This window comes from Myripristis murdjan, chromosome 4 (genome assembly GCF_902150065.1).
Source record: "Myripristis murdjan chromosome 4, fMyrMur1.1, whole genome shotgun sequence".
Lineage (NCBI taxonomy): Eukaryota > Metazoa > Chordata > Actinopteri > Holocentriformes > Holocentridae > Myripristis > Myripristis murdjan.
In genome coordinates, this window is record NC_043983.1 from 6,052,008 (window position 1) to 6,071,414 (window position 19,407).

Sequence of the window (19,407 nt, forward strand, 5' to 3'; positions counted from 1 at the left end):
AATTTCATAAGAAGCCTCTGGCTAGATTATGTTGCTGAAGCCGGCCCAGATCACTGCAATGCAAAGTGGAGTGAAGAAATTGTTAGACACTTTTGGGTAAAGTGATGAGGGAGGCTAATTTGAGCATATCAAGTATAGTTTGACAGTTAAAAGAGGTTCACTGTTATACACCGTGGGAGTGCTTTTGTCCTTTTATCAAAAATGGGATTTGACCCAGTCGCCTCTGTGGCCCTCTGATTTGATGGATATGATTTAGTTTAATTGATTATACACTTAGTGGAGAGCTGATCTATCCTGCACAAATATGCATGCATATATTCATTGTTAGTTGTAATAGTTACAGTCATAGTATAACAGCTTTCAATGAGTTTGTGTGCTATGGTCTGAAAATGAAAATGCTCACATCTAAAGATATTGAATATCAATATGAAATATTTATCAAAACATCATCTATTTGCAGAGTCCATACAGAAATAGCATTATAGATAGATGGATAGGCATTGTGAATGTAGATAGATGATAGTGACAGGCTTTGTGTCTTAAAATGTGGTGTGGATTCTTTTGTGGCTCTTGGCTGCTGCTGCATTGCAGTGCCTGTGCTCCATAAAACAAACAGGCAAATACTGCTGAGCCAGGAGCCCCTGTGTGTGTGTGTGTGTGTGTGTGTGTGTGTGTGTGTGTGTGTGTGTGTGCGTGCGTGCGTGCGTGCGTGCGTGCGTGCGTGCGTGCGTGCGTGCGTGCGTGTGTGCGCGTGCGCGCGCACGTGCATGTGTGGTAGTAGTAGTACAATGCATGCCTAAAACACTCCTTCAAAGAGCCTGTCCTCTGCTGCTTCATCAGCTCCTTCATCAAACCAAAATGAACTATGGAATAAAATATTGAATAAGTTGCAAAGGTGTATCTTTTCTTAGTGCCCCCCTAACTGTTATTTATTTTGATTCTTTCAAATGTTGCATATTGCCAACTATAATTCCCAATGAGTCTGCTGGAAACAGAAATTGCTGGTTGACATGTTTACATGATTTTCCACATTGCATTAAATCATTTTACAGATTTTGTAACTGATTTTGTTAGGCTATTACCTCTGCTGATCACAATTACTTGTTAGGTGCTTTGAAAACGGATCCATAAAAGTGGTGATAGTGAGACCTACTGTCGCTGACACTCACTGCTAATACACATTCAATTTAACATTACTGGCCTGTGTAGCTGCCCTTTATTGTGATCTAGTTAGCTCAAAGTCAAACTGATGGGTCCTATTACCATGGGTGCGCAAAGATCGTTGCAAGCAGCACTATGACCGGCTTACACACTGGCCTTTGCACAAGGGTGGGAGGGGTGGCACAGCGAAATAGGAGGTTTATTTAAATGAGGAAGTGCAAGGCGAGATGTGCTATTTTGTTGTTGTGATAAGCGCCGCAAGCACCACATTTAATCTCAGTACAGTCAATTGTGCAATTCCTGCAGCCTTCCATGCCATTGCAGATGGGTGGCTGTTAGCAGACCTACTATGCTCGTGGCTTATTACAACAGATATAATGTCAACAACTCTAGCAGTGGAGGGTAAGAGCCATATAGTGGAGGAAACATTTTGCAAGCTAAAATGCATTTCAGATGCTTAAAATAGGACTCGATGTTTGACGTGTGTTTTTTCACATGTACAAACCCTGCCGTACACTATAGGGGAGAGTGGGGTAAATAGTGCCAATTTTTACTTAAAGTGCCTTTAAAGCGAGGGGATTACAGTAATGCCTCCAACTAAAATATGCACATATAGTTTAAGATGTTGTGCATCCCTGGGAACAATCACTTTGGATCTTATATAAACTGTTTGAGAAATATAGCTTTCGAAAAAAAAGTGGTTTTGTGGCACAACTTGCCCCCAGTGCGGGGTAAATTGTGCCATTAGAGAGAATACACTGGGGTAAATTGTGCCATTGATAACTGAAGTAAAACAGATCATTTTAATCTCACAAATGATAATGCTATATAAAAGCAAAACAAATTCAATCCAGAATTATTTATTTAACATTTATTTATTATTTTAACAAGCTCACAGGCCACTTTTCTATAACGAGGCCTAGCGCCACATGAACACATACCCAGAACTAAATAAAAATTCCAAAATGAGCACCTGCAAATCATCTTCATCTGAATCTGAATAGTTTTAGTGATCAAAGGTAAGAAGACAATGTACAATAACAATAAAATACAATAAAGTAATAAATAGTATATAATCACAAACTGTGCCACTGGCACAATTTACCCCAAGGCCCTTTGGCACAAATTACCCCAAGCCCACCATTTTGAAAAAAATGCATCCCCCAGTTGTTTTGAGTTAACATCATGCTAACTGTATAGACTCATGGTGTAGCTTACTAAAGTACTAAAACCTGTGTGAACTGTTTTCAAAGTTTTCTATAATTGTTCAAACACAGCAATCAAAAAACCTTGATCATGGAAATTTTACTTTGGAGGGCAAAAAAATGTTTTTTGAACTTAAATGTGCTTACCTCTGAAGCCATGTGTCTCCCTTCTTTATAAGATGAGTGTAATGGATGCCTCTTCAAAAATATGTGGTCACATGACCAACTTCTTCTATAGTTTTCTAGATAACAGGGGTGGCACTACTTGCCCTTTGGCACAAATTACCCCACTCTCCCCTACCTATGTTAAAAACCTCATATTTTAACATGAACAATTTAACAATGAACGTAACAGTTTAGACAACAACGTAATATAAACACAAACACCCACTCAATAGACTGTTGTCATTCGATTTGACTGGAACCTGTGCTAGATGCCTGATTGGTTGGTCCACAAATTCTTTGATGATGCCTTCACGTCAGAGAAGTAAACAAACATGGCAGCGGCTTTGTAGAGTCGCACTGTCACTGACAGCAAGCTGAATTCAGCAATGTCTTCTGTCCTTGAGAAACATTACATCGATAAAGTAAAAGATGAGCAATTACCCTGTGTAAAAGTCGTTAGGATGCCTGATGACGCAATTAGTTAACATACTTTGATTGGTTCAGTGCTGTCCAATGGTCTTGGCCCGTAGGTGGGATAGGCACTGACTTTGGTAAATCATTTCTAATAGAGACATTTCCAAAACCCATGAAATTACAGCAGGATTCATGGGGTCTGGAAACCAGGCCGTTTTTTACCTTTTACAGAAAACAAAGCAAATCGTCATAGATGTAATAATGCTGCTTTGCCAAATCTTGCTTAAGATGTGTTCAGTCTGTTAAAATGTTCAATATTTTTATTTACTTATTTATGCAGCATTGAAAGACAGTGGGGAGGGATTGGGGAGGTTTCCTGCTCAGCTATTGAACTCTAAGGATCTGACAAAGCAACTTGGACAGTGCTTATAGTTTTTAATATTTCCCTCACAGGCGAAAGCATTCTAAACTACTTATAGATATTTTACACAATCTTGTGTAAAATATGTTGTAATTCATTCTTTATCTTCTTCTTCTTTCTATTGTTCTGTGCTCTATGGTTTTAAATTTAACTTTAATTCAACCTTCTTTTTTTTTTTTAAATGTGTTGTATCAAGTTGTATCAAGAAATGTGTTTGAGATTATACACTAAGGTCCATAAATATTTGGACAGTGACACAATATTCATAATTTTGCTCTTGTACACCACCACAGTGGATTTGAAATGGAAATGTGATTAAAGTGCAGACTTTCAGCTTTAATTTAAGGGGCTGAACAAAACTATGGCGTTAACTGTTTAGGAATTACAACCAGTTTTATATGCTGTCACCCCATTTTCAGAGGCTCAAAAGTAATTGGACAAACTATACGTAACATACATAACTACAATTATAAGGACTATATTCAATATTTGGAGGAAAATCCTTTGCAGTCTATGACTGCCTGAAGTCTGGAAGCCATGAACAACATCACCAAGTTTCCTCCCTTGAGACGCTCTGCCAAGCCTTTACTGCAGCTGCCTAGTTCCACCTGCAGCCATACATGCTCATGCCATAACACTGCCTCCACCATGGTGGACAGATGATGTGCTCTGCTTTGGGTCATGAGCTGTTCCGTTCATTCTCCACACTTTTCTCTTCCCATCATTCTGGTACAAGTTCATCTTCATTTCATCTGTCCAAAGAACCTTGTTCCAGAATTGGGCAGGCTTTTTTGCAAAGTCTAATCTGGCCTTCCTGTTCTTGAGTGACACCAGTGGTTTGCACCTTTGCTGTTTACCCTCTGTATTTATTTTTTCACAAACGTCTCATGACTGTAGATTTGGACAGTGATAATGCCTACCTCCTCCAGAGTGTTTCTGACTTCCCTAGACGTTGTGAATTGGGTTTTTCTTCACCAAGGAAAGAATCCTTCGGTCATCAACTTTAGATGTCGTCTGTGGTTTTCCAGGCCTTTTGGTGTTGCTGAGCTTACCAGCGCATTCCTTCTTTTTCAGGATATACCAAACTGTTGATTAGGCTATCTCTAAAGTTGTTGCTATCTGTCTGATTTTTATCTTCTAAATTTATCATGGAAGAATGAGGGAAAAAGCCACACTTGGCCAGGAAACTGCTTTTTAGTAAAGTGTCCAATTTGAGCATCTGAAAATGGGATGACAATGTGTGAAACTGGCTGTAATTCCTAAATGGTTAATGCCATATTTTCGTTCAACCCCTTAAATTAAAGCTGAACGTCTGCAGTTCAATCACATCTTGATTACTCCCTTTTCAAATCCACTGTGGTGGAATACAAGAGCAAACTTCTGAATATTGTGTCACTATCCAAATACTTATTGACCTAACTGTATGTCAGCAAAACTTTGAACTGAATTTGTGTTTCTTTCTGTGTTCCAGTCCTGGTACCTGGGCAACTGAGTGAACTTTGGAGCAGAGGTCATTACCATGGCAACACAGTGTCCTGGAGGGCAGGCAACAGTGCTATCAAGATGATGCAAGACGAGAAATATACTCAACTATGTAGAAGTATAATATGTTGTTATACATATATATAAATATATATTCGAATATATTTATATATGTGTGTGTACCTAGAAGCGGCCTTTGGATGGAGAAAGACAGAGGGAGGGATGCTGCTTTCACATCACTTTGCAGCCCCTAAATTAACTAAATTGCCAAGAGGGACACAAAATAGCTGCCATGAAATGGCCACCAGTGTGAGTTATGATGTTCAAGTGAAGGCAAAGAACTGAAGCAAATGTCTGAATGGTCCAGATAAACTGCTGGCCAGATCCAGGCCTTAACCCTTCAGAGCCTAAGAAGCTTCTAGCCTAATTCTGTCTTCAGGATGAGGTCTGTTCCCTCGGATGGACGTCAGAATGCATCCCCCTCTTCTCCTCAAACCCTCCCAGAATGACACTCCACTGTCCCGGGCCTCTACTCCTTCCCCGAAACCCAGTTTGAGGTTTTAGAGGGACCCTGGGCCTCACCCCACTTTCCCACCCAGAAATCCCCCTCTCCGCTGCAGGTGCTGCTTCTTATATATGCAAATAAGCCTCCCTTATTTCTGAAACAGAGAGATCCTGTTGTTAATATATAATGTTTCTTTGCACTTTTCAGTATGTTTATGATGCACTTGGGGAAATCAAAGAGTTCAAACAGCGTAGTTTTTTTCCCACGTTTCCCACCAAAAGACAGAGGCTTTCTCTTTCTTTTTTATTGACAATCATCAGCCTGAGCCCATCACATTGCTTTGAGAGGCCCATGTTTTTAAGATTGTGCTTTTTTATCAGGAAACAATGAGTAATGGTGGATTGTAAGAACTACATTCATGCCAAAACAACACACAGTGCTACAGTTCTACACCAGCAGAGTTTGGCAGTGTTACTGATATCTGGACAGTGCACAGATATGTTGGAGGGAGGCGCTGTCTCAAGTTCAGTGATGAGAAAGTAATGAGGGTAGACTAAATTTCTACATAAAAGCTACATCAGCAAAGACTTTCAGTGAGAGGACTTTGTGAGTGACAAGCTTCCGCAGGCCGTGATCAGATAGGAGGCTTTTTCAGCAAATCCCAGTTGTGAGCATCCCTCATAACAGGGTGGGTGCAATGAGCATCACAACACTTTGTTTGTCAACAAAATGCAAAATATGTTATTAGTGTTTGCTAGGTAACCAAAGGTAAAAAAAAAAAAGGGATTCACCTTGAAAATTAAATGGATGAGAGAAAGCTAAGCCATTCCTAAATGGAGGATGTGTCTTCCTAGGAGGAACAGTGACGTTTGCTCAAGATATAGTAGTTCAAATGGCTTGTCCAATTTGTGAAGCTACTCATCATTAAGAACAAAAAACAACTTTCTAGAAGCCCATCGGTGCAGAAGAACTTGTAAACATGCTGAGGAAGATTGCTGGCAGTCATGATGTTGCTAAAACCAAGCCATTCATAAGAGCCTACTTATCCCCCTTCAGATGCTGTTAATTACTTTGGTGGTGAAAATGCACCATTACCAAAATGGCATATGCAATCATTTGGAAAAAAAAGTGCATCTGCCACAATCAAGATACTGAAAATAGAAAAAAAAAAAAAAGGGCACAGTTTTATTAAAAAAGCATCCTATGTGATCACACCAGCCTGACTGGGAAGCATATTGACACTGCTCTAGAAGAAGCTGTAATGTTGAAATACCAACACAGTTCTCATGCAGAATCTCTAGCCTGTTTGAAATTGTAGCATAGTGTGGCTTTGTGTTTTGTCAGAATGTGAATATGGTTCCTACATTTCCACATTCATCCCTGCTCTTGTCTGAAGAGACATTTTTGTGTAGATTGTGTTTGTGTTTTGGTGGACGCAGTGTTGGCTGTTTCCAGAGGGGTTTGTACTTGTATCCGTAGGTAGAAGACTATTGGATATAGCAGGCATTGCACTATGATTTAGTAAATTTCACTTTTTGAGCAATGTTTTTGTATGATAGTGTGGCATGTTGCCTGGCAGGTGTGCTGCAGTGTTTTTTGTTGAGGTTGTCAATGGTTTTTGACAACAGGTTAAATGAATGCTGATTTGAATTGAGCACAAAATTTGGGTTTCTTACCCAGCTCTAGAGTGAGTGGTGCTCTAGAATGTGTCTCTAATGGATTGTGTACTGTGTAACTCATGACCTCGACCCAACCTCCATGACCTATGGAGAAATGTACCTCAAATCTGTAGGCCACAATTAATGTAGGGGCGAGTTAGAGACAAAAGTAGGGCTAGGGCCAGGTTACAGAGAATGCGAGAGTTGGGTTAGTTTGGGTCGGTTTTATACTAATAAATAAAAAAAAAAGAATAGAGCACTTAAAGCTGCAATTTACACTATATGTTATGAGCTTCAAACTGCATTTTTTGTACCCAAGCTTGACACAATAGTTTCCTTATGAAAGCGTTTTGGTGGGGCAAAGCAGTGTTCCGTTATGACAGGCTTTCACAGAGGGGCTTCATTTACTGGTTGCTTTTGATTCAGAATCATTCACGAGAAACCTGAAGTTTAACCGCGTTAGCATTAAAAGAACACAAACCAAACATGAATCGCTATCTGCAGTAATAACAATATGTCAAAGCCATATGTTCATGGATTCTTGCGGACAACAGGCCAAGGGACAGCCACACCGCAGGCTGTGTGTGTGCAGCCTGATGGACGTCCTTTGGCAGACGGAAGATTGAAACAGAATGAAATTATACAACACACCACCATGTGTATTGCATGTATCAACCAGGAAAGTCCAACAGATGTGCAAAAGTTAGAGCATTTTATGATTCTGGCATTTTTAACGTGTTCATTTGGTTTCAAGTCCGGATAAAGAGAGTTATGCTGTACGCTCAAGAACACAGAGAACACACAGTAGTTTGATGTAAAATGCTCAAAATGAATGTTATTTATGAGGACTCGTGTTTGATACCTGATGCCATGTTTTAAGGCTTTGTCACTGTAAAGCAATCTAATGTTGTTTGTTTCTTAGGCTGGCATGCATTTCAGTGAGTAGTGTTTCCTGTGTTCGAGTGAGGTTTGTATTTCTTTGAACAGTTTCCTTTTTTAACGGGGTCGGGTTAAAGGTGCCAATCCCTACCAGGGGTTCGATTTTCGTACTGAAGATCCTGTTGTGTGAGCTGTGTTTGGTTAGGGTGTGGGTTAAGGTTTGGTTAAAGTTAGCTGAAAGCTGATGTATACTGCATGGTGCTGCTCTGGTCGCTGTGCTGACCTAATGAATGCATGGCTCAACCCGACAATACCTCTCCCTCCCTACTTTGCTCCGTCTCCTCCTAGTGCTCCTCCTCCTTTTCCTTCCCCTGTTCCACAGAGAGAGGAAGAGGAGCAGAGGGCGCTATATGGAATGGTTGTTCCTCCTAAATCTACTTCCTTGGATTTTAATAATACCCCTCTTGTTAAACTCCTATTTTGCACGATATTTCATAAAACACATTATGTGCCTTGCCTTTAGTTAAAGAAAAATAATACATTATGGGAAAAAGATTTTCTTTTTTGTGGTACAACTGGTAGCACTTCAAAAATACAAAAAAATGCTGCATGTGTGACTGCTTGGCATTACTCTGTGTAGCTGATAGACAGTTTTACGTTAAGAGTCTGTTTACAGAGATACTAGAAATATCAGTTCATAGAAATACAAGCTTCAGATTCAGCCCCATGAGAGCTTTCATCACGCTCCACACGTCTGTCCAGAGTTGATTGTTCAGAAATGATAATTTGGAGTTGCCAAGTGTTGATTGAAGAGTTGTTTGTCCACTCACTGAGCTGACAGGGCTCTCAGGCCACTGGTCAAAAATGAATGAACTCAGATGAGTCTGGACTAAGAGAGACACTATTAGAGTGTTGATTTTTACATTCTTAGATTTAAATGAACACTGACGCTTTGAGTGTCATGTCAGCACATCACGCATTTAGTTGTGTTGTGTTATAACAAGGAGCGAGTTGTCCCAAAGTACGCACACTTATGTGCTGGAAATGAAACACTATTTTAGGAGTGTAGTTACACCTGCCTTGGGTCTGACAGTGGCACTTTGGTAAGTTACAAAAGAAAGTAAATGCAAAAAACACTGACTATGAAGTAACTTTGCACTACCATGGTGGTGATTCCAGATGGAATGTTCACAATATAACATGAAAAAAAGCCATTCTCAGAGTGTCTGGTTAGCCCTGTCTAAGCTCTGTTTCCAGCATTAAATCAGTGCAAACACATATTTGTGTTTATTGTGGGAAAAGTCATATGTGATATTGTGAATATTTTGTCTGGTGCTCAGTTATGACCATGTTTATGTGCTAACATTTAGTTCCCTTGAGGTCGTGGCCAAGCCACTCAATCTGAATTCCATCAAATGGAAACATGTTAATGTTTTAAGGTTTAGGATTAAGTGTAGGGTGAAGTCTGTCAGCTACTGGTGGGCTTCAAGGTTCTGCAGCTCTCAAAGACCAGCAGGACCCCGTCCATTTCGTTTGTTAGATGTGAGTGACCATGTGACAGGAAATTTTAAAAAGAACATAGGTGATTTTTCAGTTTCATACTGATGCATGCACTAAACACTATCCCTATTCAACAACTACTTTAAGATTATTTAGTTAATTCTTTAGCTGTTATGTTGGTATTATGTTGCTTGTAGAATTTTCACAGTTTTTGATAAGATAGTGTGTATAATAATATGTACAATATAGACTTATCTATTATAAAGAAACGATAAATGTGTATAAAATCTTTAAGTTTGATCATGTTTGTGTTATAGTTTGGCTTCCTTAAGCCAGTGGCTAAGCCACGAAATAAAGGATCCATGTGAATGGATATAGCTAGGTTGGTTAACAGTTTAGCCATGTGAATGATTATGGGGGAAAGATGATAGACGAGAGGTGGCCAGGTGAAGACAAAGTTGGGCTTAGTTAAGCAGAGCTGTGTGTTTGCTGAAGAATGACAGCATTTTAAAATTAAGTTGGTTTCAGGACTGTTTGTCATTGGTAGCCAGAGCCATGGAAACAGAGAGTTTGGCCAGGTTGTTATTTGAATATCGTATTGCTGCTCCTACTTTAAATCAGAAATTTTGTCTGGAACAACGATCTACAAAATATGATCATGGTTAGCTGCCCAAGATTTAAAAAATCAGAGTGTTTGAGGCACCTGTTACATGACTTCAGGCATGGGGGTCTGTGGTGCTCATGTGGTTCCCACTGAGAACTCTCTTAATCAGTGGCTCGGCCAGCAACCATTCACTCAGACCAGGACAAGACTGTTTCTTGACGTCTGTTAAAATGAGAAAGGAGGGTGTAAGCATGTGATGAAAAAAGGCTGTGGTTAATGATGAATTATAATATGACAATGATTAGTTGTTGGTTGACTCAGCATATGCACTACAGGAAAGAAAGGGACAACAGATAAGGAGAAAGGAAAAAATAATGAAGTGACAGAACACAGAAGAGAAAACATAGGTAAATGAGGAAAACTGGTTGATCTGTCCAGTTCCACTCCAAGTGTACCGCTGACTGTCTCTTATTGAGAACGACTCCTGCAACAGGGTTAAAGGTGCCAATCCCTACCAGGCGTTCGAGGGGTTTGGCGGCAGTTTTAAACATCATGGCTGCCCCGACATCCTGAGTGCTTTTTTCGGGCAGTTTGTCACTGATAGTCATAAATGCGGTCATCAATAAATTGTGTACGTCATACTTTAGGAACCTTATCGGCTGTCGATGGCTCTGTCTATAGACACAGAGAAAAAGGTGATCAGGATTTTTCTAGATCTGGACCTGAAATGAATGAAAAATGAAAAATGAATCATACTCTATCTAAAAAAGCCGTACCATATTTTACTTAGCAGTGTTTCTTCAGAGTTAAATCAGACTATCAATGTACAACTTGGGTATTAAGAGCTGTTGACCGTCAGGAGAGCAGGTTGTGAAGAATCATTCCTCTTCATCTCTAATTCTCTCTACTTTTATTTGTCTGACCAATACAATCATAACATGAGTTTAATGAGGGCAAGAAAAAAACTGATATGAAGGCATCTATGAGGTCTAGACAATTATCTGTGCTGGATCAGCTAAATGTTCTGCAGTTTTGTACACAAAGAGTTTTCATTCGTCCGGGGAATCTGCAGAGTGGGTTTTATTAGTAGTCTGGGTATCAGATGAGCAGTAGCACTGATAAAGTTACATGTTCAAAATGCATGCACACTGCTCTCTTTGAACTGCTCCATACTTAATTGTTGTGATTTTGTGACAAGACGTGAGACCAACTTCTTCAATTTTGGGGGAAATCCCATCTCACCCCTCTGGTAACCTAAAATGCACATGCTAACCAGCCCTCTAAAAACTGCAATGTAACTATGCAGAGGTATAAAAACTGGCTGATAGCTACCTTGTTGACCTTTGTTTTTCTCGCATTAAATTGAAAAATGATGAAAAAATCAGAATTGGCTATGGAATGGTAGTCCAATTCTTCTACTGTGCACAGTGGAGAATTTTGATTGGACAGAGAAACCTTGAGCCACCATGTCCCCTTGGGTCATTGGTTGCGTGACAAAATGTATGCCCAGGCCACTATATCAAATCCACTCAAAGAGAACTCTTTCTCAGCCGTGTGACACAAGGTTATTGTGGTGAAATGCCACGTGACTCTAAGTAGTGACTTTAGTGATCAGATGCACCAGATCGGAGCTCAGCTGTGTCCACGTGTGCAGACGTGACACTTCAACATGACCTGCCTGATCGGATAGTGATTGGATACATTCCCGCACAGATATATGTTCACTGTATGTATTGATAAATGGTCCGGGTTATCCCACATGGTGTCCACACCTCATTGAGATCCAAACTCAAAGTGAGCCAGGCCGCCTCGGCATGTGGTCTGGCATCCAAATGCAAGATCCAGTCTCAAAGCATACGGACTTGACAGTTAATGCGTCCAGGCATGATCGGATAACAAAAATTGCATTGAAAAGACAAGTATAGCCACGGCCTCTTGCCAAAGCTTTAGTGTGTTCAGGAACCGAGAAATTTCTCACTTCAAGGCAAAAGGGTTGATGAGAATAATGTCTGCCAGAAACCAAGAGCAGTCACACTGAGAAAATGGTCTACCTGCCTTTTCAGCTTCTCATGCAAGCACTGTCCTCTCCTCAGGTCAAAAACCTTTCACTTTCCAGTTGACTCGGACACATGACTTTCGCTCTCCTCAATTAAATTTAAACCAGCAGGCTGACAGCATGGAAACTGAAAATAACCAAAAATTATTTCAATAAGCAGTGCCTATCATTTTACTGCTAGTTTAATTTGAGTTGTTTTGTACACTAAGCTTTGCATTACATGTTCTCTTTAAACACCGCATGGTCATGTGCAACCCAGGGGCTGGTGCTCCGCGATTAGGATATCCACCAGCCCTGGCCAATAGAGATGGGCCGTGCAGGCTCTGAAATGACAAGCCATATAAACCAAAGAGTATAAAGAAATCTAGAGGAAATTCTCATAGTGGATTCCATTGCAAGCCCTGCTGCATTCTGCTTCTTCATTTGACGTTTGATCTTGTTAGGAGGCCCAGTGTTGATACTGCTTTCACATCATGTTGGAATAACTGTGGGACTGACATGGTAGTTCAACTCAACAACTTGGAAGTGTTGACAAATTTGAAGCCGTCACAACAGGAGGAGAACATAGACTTTACTGAACACAAATGCACTTGGTGATGATACATCTGAGGTCTTTTTTTTTTTCTTTTTTTTACAGCAAATCAAATATTGTAACGTCTACCACAAACCAAAAATCCATCAAGTAGTTGTGTCCTGTCATTTTAAGCACTGTGATCCCAAAACAACATACTTTGGGGGGAAAATGCTGGTTTCATTTGAAAAGAATATTATTCTCTACCCTTGACTAATATTACTAGTATTTCCCAAGTAATATTCCTCTGACAGCTGAAGTGAACAGTGTTTTCTAGTATTTACCAGCTAAAAAGTGAGTTGAATTGTATTTTCTAGGAGTATTTACCAGCTGAAAGCTAACATAAATTGCATTATCAAGCACTCAGCTTGTCTTTCCTACAAGACGTTAATGCAGCATAAGTGCCACCTTGTCAGCAGGAATGATGGGTTGAAAAATCAGACCTTTTTCCCAGTGATGTGGACACTTGCACTCTAAGAACGGTCAGTTTGCACTAAAGCACATGGTCAAAGATCATTTCAAGCTACTGACTCCACGTTAACTGATGCGCAGGTATTCATCAGGACAGATTCTTGTTGTAAGAGTTCCCTCTAGATTTTTTTACTCTGTGATACAAACCAAGTGCTGTTCTGCTCACTGTTTGCACTGTTTGCAGAGAGGATCACTGTTAGAATGTTTTAAGTGCCAACAATGCGAACAAAGTTTCTTGGAGCATCCCTGTTGGGATTGTTAGCAGCTATAATTCAGATTGGTAGAGCAACAGAAACACTGCAATTTTTCAGATCATGGATGAATGCTGTGTGAGGAATAGAGGGACTATTGGATATTGAAAACTAAGTGGTGGAGACGTTTTCATAGAGGGCTCTTTTCTATGAACAGTTTATGTTATTCTCTGCTCTTCTGCTCTGCCCTATTGTTGCCTGAAAACTCTTTTATTTTATTTTATTTCTTTTTTATTTTAATGGAATTGGAATTTTACATTGTTTGTGCTAAGATCAATGGCTCTCGGACAGGCAAAATGTTTTCAAACCTTTATTCTGTAATATCTAAAACACATAGCAATCAGACATCAAGAATCCTTTTGTTAGTTAGTAGAGCTATGAGGGTTCCTGTGATAGCAATCCCATATTGTTTCCTTTCTGTATCTGTTGGTACTTTGTTTCTGCACGCTGTCCATGTGCTGTAGACAGTCTCTGGACAACAGAAGAACACAACTGTTTTCCAGAGAACCTGTTAACACAGTGTCATTTTAAGGACTTTCTTCTCATTATAACCTTAAAGATAATATTATAGTAAAGGACTGCTTTGCTTGCTGCCAGACATATATCCCTCACATCAGAGTGACACAGGCATGAACAGCTTTTATACTGGACTGTATAACAGACAGAGCTGACTACTTTTCACTTCCTGGCTCACTAAACGTACTTCAGCATATTCTACAGTTTAGTTAGCCCTGGGTTGGGGTTGTGTTATGTTCAAGACATCTGCATGTCTAGTGCGGGACTACACCATTTTTCATTACTTTACACTAGGTTTTCACAACACAAATTGTGTTGTGAAAGAACCCTATTTTGTTTTTTGTTTTTTTTCTTATATTTGTTATTGATTTATTTTGTTTGTTTTTTGACCAAATTTTCATTGATTTTTCAATTATTCCTCTGTAGGGCAGCAGAAAGACATTACATCTATCACTGTCAGGTATACCTTAATACAAATCCAGTACATAAATCCAGTCTTTCTGAATGAAGTTATATTCATTAACAGTGTCTTCCTGCCCTCCCTCCCCGCCGCTTGCCTCCCACCCATGGGAGAGAACCTATTTTGTGTCGATATGGAATAAGATGAAACTTGATCCCAGCAGAGAAATTGGGTCATTGCAACAGCAAATATTAATAGTATACAGCAAAGAAAACTAAGCTCTGGCAAATAAGGTTATTAACATAACAGTTACAACATTTCAAGAACATATTAGCTGCATTATGACGGTGTAAAATAACACAATTTTGATGTCCTACCACCATGGTATATGACATGCAGGACACCATTGTGGCATCAGTATATGCATTCTTGTAAACATGATCATTCAAGATGACTGCATGGTAAACCTGTAGAAGAGTTAATCCGATTACATTTTGCAGCACCTTGTCATATAAATTTGGAAACCCTTCTTAATAATAGTGTATCTCCTTAATGCTTTATGATACAGGGCTCTATTTTTGTGATCCAACACAGTAATTTTGTACTAGGAAAAAAGTAATTACATCGGGCACAGAGGGGGTCCCGCCTCCGCCTGTTTGGTAATTTCATGGTTCACAATGGCACTGCTTGCACCAAGATTTGGCAGGAAGCACACCAGAGGGAATAATCACTACAAGTCGGGCGACACAGTAGAAACATGCTTGTCCCTTCGCCTGCTCAAACCACCTGTTGGTGCAGATCAGGCTCTTGCCTGATGCTGGCAAATTTATTTACTGACTATAACTCACTAGGCTACTCTGCGCAGCTTCCAAGCTCCTACAGCGCAAATTATCACCAATCCTCACTACATATCCTCACCCAAAAATGCCAGGTTGCTAGGGTGCAGCTGCATGTGCCATCTCCTTTCCAATTAGCACTGCCTGAAGCATGTCGTTTTTAATCGTGTTAGCGGAGGGCCTGTAGCTGCCACAGACAAGGTGTGTTTGGACAGAAGCTGTTTGGGTCGGGTTAAATTTGATGGTGGTGGACATCAAAGAAGTCTGTGTTTTTATTAAGAATATGTAGATTTCCACACTCCTCTCCAGAAGTTGAAATAGTTACTTCAGTTGGTCATTATGGGGAGCTGTCAGTTTATACAGTCACGCATGTGGCTTAAACACTACCACAAAGGTTGTTGTAACTGCATATTATTATTGTGTGCTGTCTTCCAAAATAACATGAAACATGAATTCACCTTACAAAGGGACATCATGTGCCGTTGGCATATTTGAGGTGTGGTACAGTCATATTTGGAACACCATATATTTTGCACTGACTGCACCTCCCAGACAAGAGCATCGGTTTCCCTTGGGTGCAGCCCAAGTGAGCTTGCGCCACCCTGTGTCTGTGCCTCGATTCACAAAAACAGAGCCCACTGAATTCATACTGATGCCACCCATGTGTTATGTGAAGAGAAGTAAGCTAAGACAGCAATATTTGTTCATTCATGTATTAATTAACTTTGTGATCAAATTAGCATAACTGCCTATGTTCGTTATATCATGGCGACATTAGGGGACATTAGGCATCTCAAGTGCCTCTTGTTTGATATTATGCATTACTATTGACATACAATATGTTGACAAGTTACATCAATGAATGTCATTCATAGTTAAGCACACTGAAGTGTTGGAAGTGACAAATCACTCTTTTTAAGAGTGTTCCATTGGATCAGCCTTGACTTACACTCTTACAGCTGAAACGTAGAGGTTAGTCCTGGGCTAATGTTAATGCTGGGTAATGATGTTCCACATGGAAAAAGTTGGTGGTCTGGACTGTTCTGGCTGTATTTCAGCAGCTTCAACATAAGCTTTAACCATAATTCCTTTAACTTTTTTTTTTTCTTTCAATTGAGTCAGACGTCAGTAATGAACTTTTCTTTACATGATGTAAAATGTCCCTCTAATGCTGCATTTACACAGGGAGAGGATATGATGTCAACACTGGCACAGTTCTGCCTTCTCATGGCTATCAAAACTAGTAGAATCCACATGGACTCTGACAGTTCTCTTTAGGAAACCCATGAGTAGATCAGAAGTTGAAATTTCTGTTCCTGTTTGAATCCAGCACAATTTTAATAACATGTTTATGAACTGGTGTTATTAATCTGGTGTGGGGGGTATTAACAGCTTTGTAACCATATTCAGCCATTGCTATCAGCACATGCTGATGAATTCATTACTGGAAGTGAGTATGTTTCCCTATGCAAAAATATACCATTAATAAAAAAGCTATGCCACAACTCAGTTAACAGCCTTCTTCTTTTTGTTTGTTTAAATCATTTGTCTTTCTCACATACACCTTCTGTCGCCTTGAGCTTGAAACCTCACATTACAATATTATACACTAGCTTGCTAGCGGTGCTTCAGGACCCAATGACATGAGCTCCTGACAGGAAAGATTTTTTACATGACACTGAACAGCAAACTCATGAAGAGGACTGTAGACCAAGCTGAGCACAGAAACCAGAGCTGTTCATGGAGAGGAATGGAGGGCATCTCAGCCCTTCGGGAAAAACTCCTGACCTTGGGAAATGTGGGACAGAGGTTTGGAGTGCTCTCAGACTTCCAAAATTTGTTATCTGGGGAGCTAACACAACAACCAGAAGCTTTGGCCAACACTGGAGGTCAAGCTGAGATGGAGGGGTGCCAAGGGTTGAAGAATTTACCTGATTTGCCATCAAAGACCACAGCAGCACTTGAGCTACTGGCATTCATTCATGAAAAAGGATCTGTCAGATGTGTACCCAAACTTGTGGATCTCACTAAGAGTTGCTGTCATTACTCCTCTGATGGTGGTAGCAAGAGAAAATTTTCAAAGCCCAAACTTATCCAAATTTACCTCAGGCAACTGTGTGTGAGCTCACTTTGGGTACCAAATGAGCCAGGACAAAGCCTTAGAACAGTGGCGTCGAACTGGTGCTATGGAGGGCCAAGAGGCTGCAGGTTTTCGTTCAGACCAAAAACTCCATCAGTTGATTTCACTGATTGGTTCCTCCTCTCTGCTTTAAGGTGAGGTAATCAGTGAAATCACCTGGTGGATTTTTTGGTTGGAGTGAAAACCTGCAGCCTCTTGGCCCTCCATGGCACCAGCTTGACACCCCTGGCTTTGCGAAACTGGCTGGGAGCTCTCCTCTAGGTACAATGACACCTGTGGGCAAACATCTGGGAAGAAGGCATGTTTAACTCCTCCTTTAGAGCAGGAAAGAGGTATTTGATCACCAAAACAACACTCATATGGTGAGAGTCCAGTAGAAAAGACACGTAGAGAGTTGTAGACATATGCAATCCATGGAAGGAACTAAGTGCAGGAAGAGAGGGTCTGATTCACTACACAACAGAGCGATGTCTTTAGGTGTTGGCTCGCCGCTCTTGGTCTGCCCATTAGATTTAGGATGGACCCCGGATGACAGGCTGGCTGTAGCACCAATCAGGCAACGAAACACCTTCCAGAACTGTGAGGTAAACCGGGGACCCCAGTCTGACACAGGCACAGTCTTTTCTTGGGGCTTTTACCTGAATCTGGCTCCTGAAACACCCTTTTGATGTCCAGGAAGGCAGGAGCAACCAGGTACTGGGCAGGCACAATCGGTTCTGGCTCTGTGGCAAACAGATGGGTTTGAGAATCAGGTCTGGTGTTCTTATATCTGGGTTAGTAAGACAAGATAAAGTGAAGACCAAAAACAAAGCCCTCTTGGCCTGATGAGAAATGATACATTTGACAGTCCTGATATATTCCAGATTCTTGTCGTCTGTCCACACCAGAAATGGTTTATCCACCTCCTCCAACCAGTGTGGCCGCTCACCATCGTTACTGCTAGCAGATCCTTATTCCCAATGTCATTGTAAGTAAGAGAATGATTGTGCTGTAAAAAGGCACTGGGATGCAGCTTGTGGTCCAGGGGCATTTCTGGGATCCGCCAAAACTACCTATCACACTGAGGTTTCCAGTCGTACCGCAAACTCTTAAGTTGGGATGAGGTAAGCAGAGGTGGGATCAAGTCATTGTTTTGCAAGTAAGACTCAAGCCCTGGCTGGCACTCAAGTCTCAAGTCAAGTCAAACCTCAAGTCTGACAAGTCAAGTCAATTCCTAAACTTCCTTAGCATGTCATAATAGGCTCTTTACCAATTTTACTTTAATAAATTGTTTTACCTCTGTCTTTCCTGTATATATAAACTATTACACGTCTATACTGAATATTTGATTCTAGTTGGTTACTTAAAACATTCTGTGGTCTGATATCTCTAAATAACAGACCGCGGTCAAGGCCGCTGTCAAGCTGTGACCTCATCACTGTACCTGTGATGAGGGAAGTCAGAGAGAAGTCAGTTGTTCTGACATGATTTGACACTGGGTGTCGCCAGTCAGTCAAAACGGTGTTACAGTCATTAATCTCTGAATATGTGACCAAAGAAGACTGCATGGTCATACAGTGGCAGTGCTACATCAGAAATTTCACAGAGGTGAAAAGAGAGTTGAAAGTGAAACCACTACAAGTGTGTGTTGTGCAAAACAAATTTTCAGCTTTCAGTTTTCTGATCTATATCTGTTTCATTCAGGAGCAGCACACTCCTGGTGAAGCTCTTGTTCTGAGGACAGGGAGGGATCTCATGGTCCACACTTGGTGGATGTATTACAGTAACAGACAGCAGTAAATACCCCTCTATGGCAAAGAATCAAAACTATCACTTAATTTGAACCTGATCCTGTGCCATAGCACCATCATCAGGACAACCTTCCAATAGCACATTTTTAATTATTCATACAGAGTTATCTTAACTGTTACCACAAGTTTGTTTCAACTGTCTACATCATCCTCAGAAATCTGGCAATTGTAACTTTCTGGTCATGGTGGGCGAAGATATGAAAACACGTCAGTGACTGAGCATCCAAACTCTGTAAACATCTAAGCATGTCAGACCATATTTGGTTGTGCCTGGTACCAACTTATGTGAAGTTGCAGGACTTCAGGACTAAAATATTCTATCTTTGAGATGGAGAACTTTTCCAAAATGCCATACATGACTGGTGGGCTGAAGCCTTTCCCA

The 19,407-nt window shown here is 40.6% G+C and overlaps 1 protein-coding gene and 1 long non-coding RNA gene across 3 annotated transcripts in view; one reads left to right on the plus strand and one right to left on the minus strand.

Annotated features, from left to right (window-relative positions):
- Positions 1-13,816, plus strand: part of nfic (nuclear factor I/C) — a 48,371-nt gene extending 34,555 nt beyond the window's left edge. For both annotated transcript variants that reach the window (XM_030048941.1, XM_030048942.1), the window contains exons 13-14: positions 4,838-10,488; positions 10,522-13,816. In XM_030048941.1, coding sequence (XP_029904801.1) covers positions 4,838-4,858 — 21 coding nt within the window. In that variant the 3' untranslated portion in view covers positions 4,859-10,488; positions 10,522-13,816. The remainder of the gene's footprint in view (positions 1-4,837; positions 10,489-10,521) is intronic.
- LOC115357474 (uncharacterized) overlaps positions 1-19,407 on the minus strand; it is a 20,792-nt gene continuing 1,385 nt past the window's right edge. The window contains exons 3-5 of the long non-coding RNA XR_003928115.1: positions 14,438-17,957; positions 4,075-4,078; positions 1-15 (exon numbers count right to left, since the gene is read on the minus strand). This is a non-coding gene — a long non-coding RNA (uncharacterized LOC115357474). The remainder of the gene's footprint in view (positions 16-4,074; positions 4,079-14,437; positions 17,958-19,407) is intronic.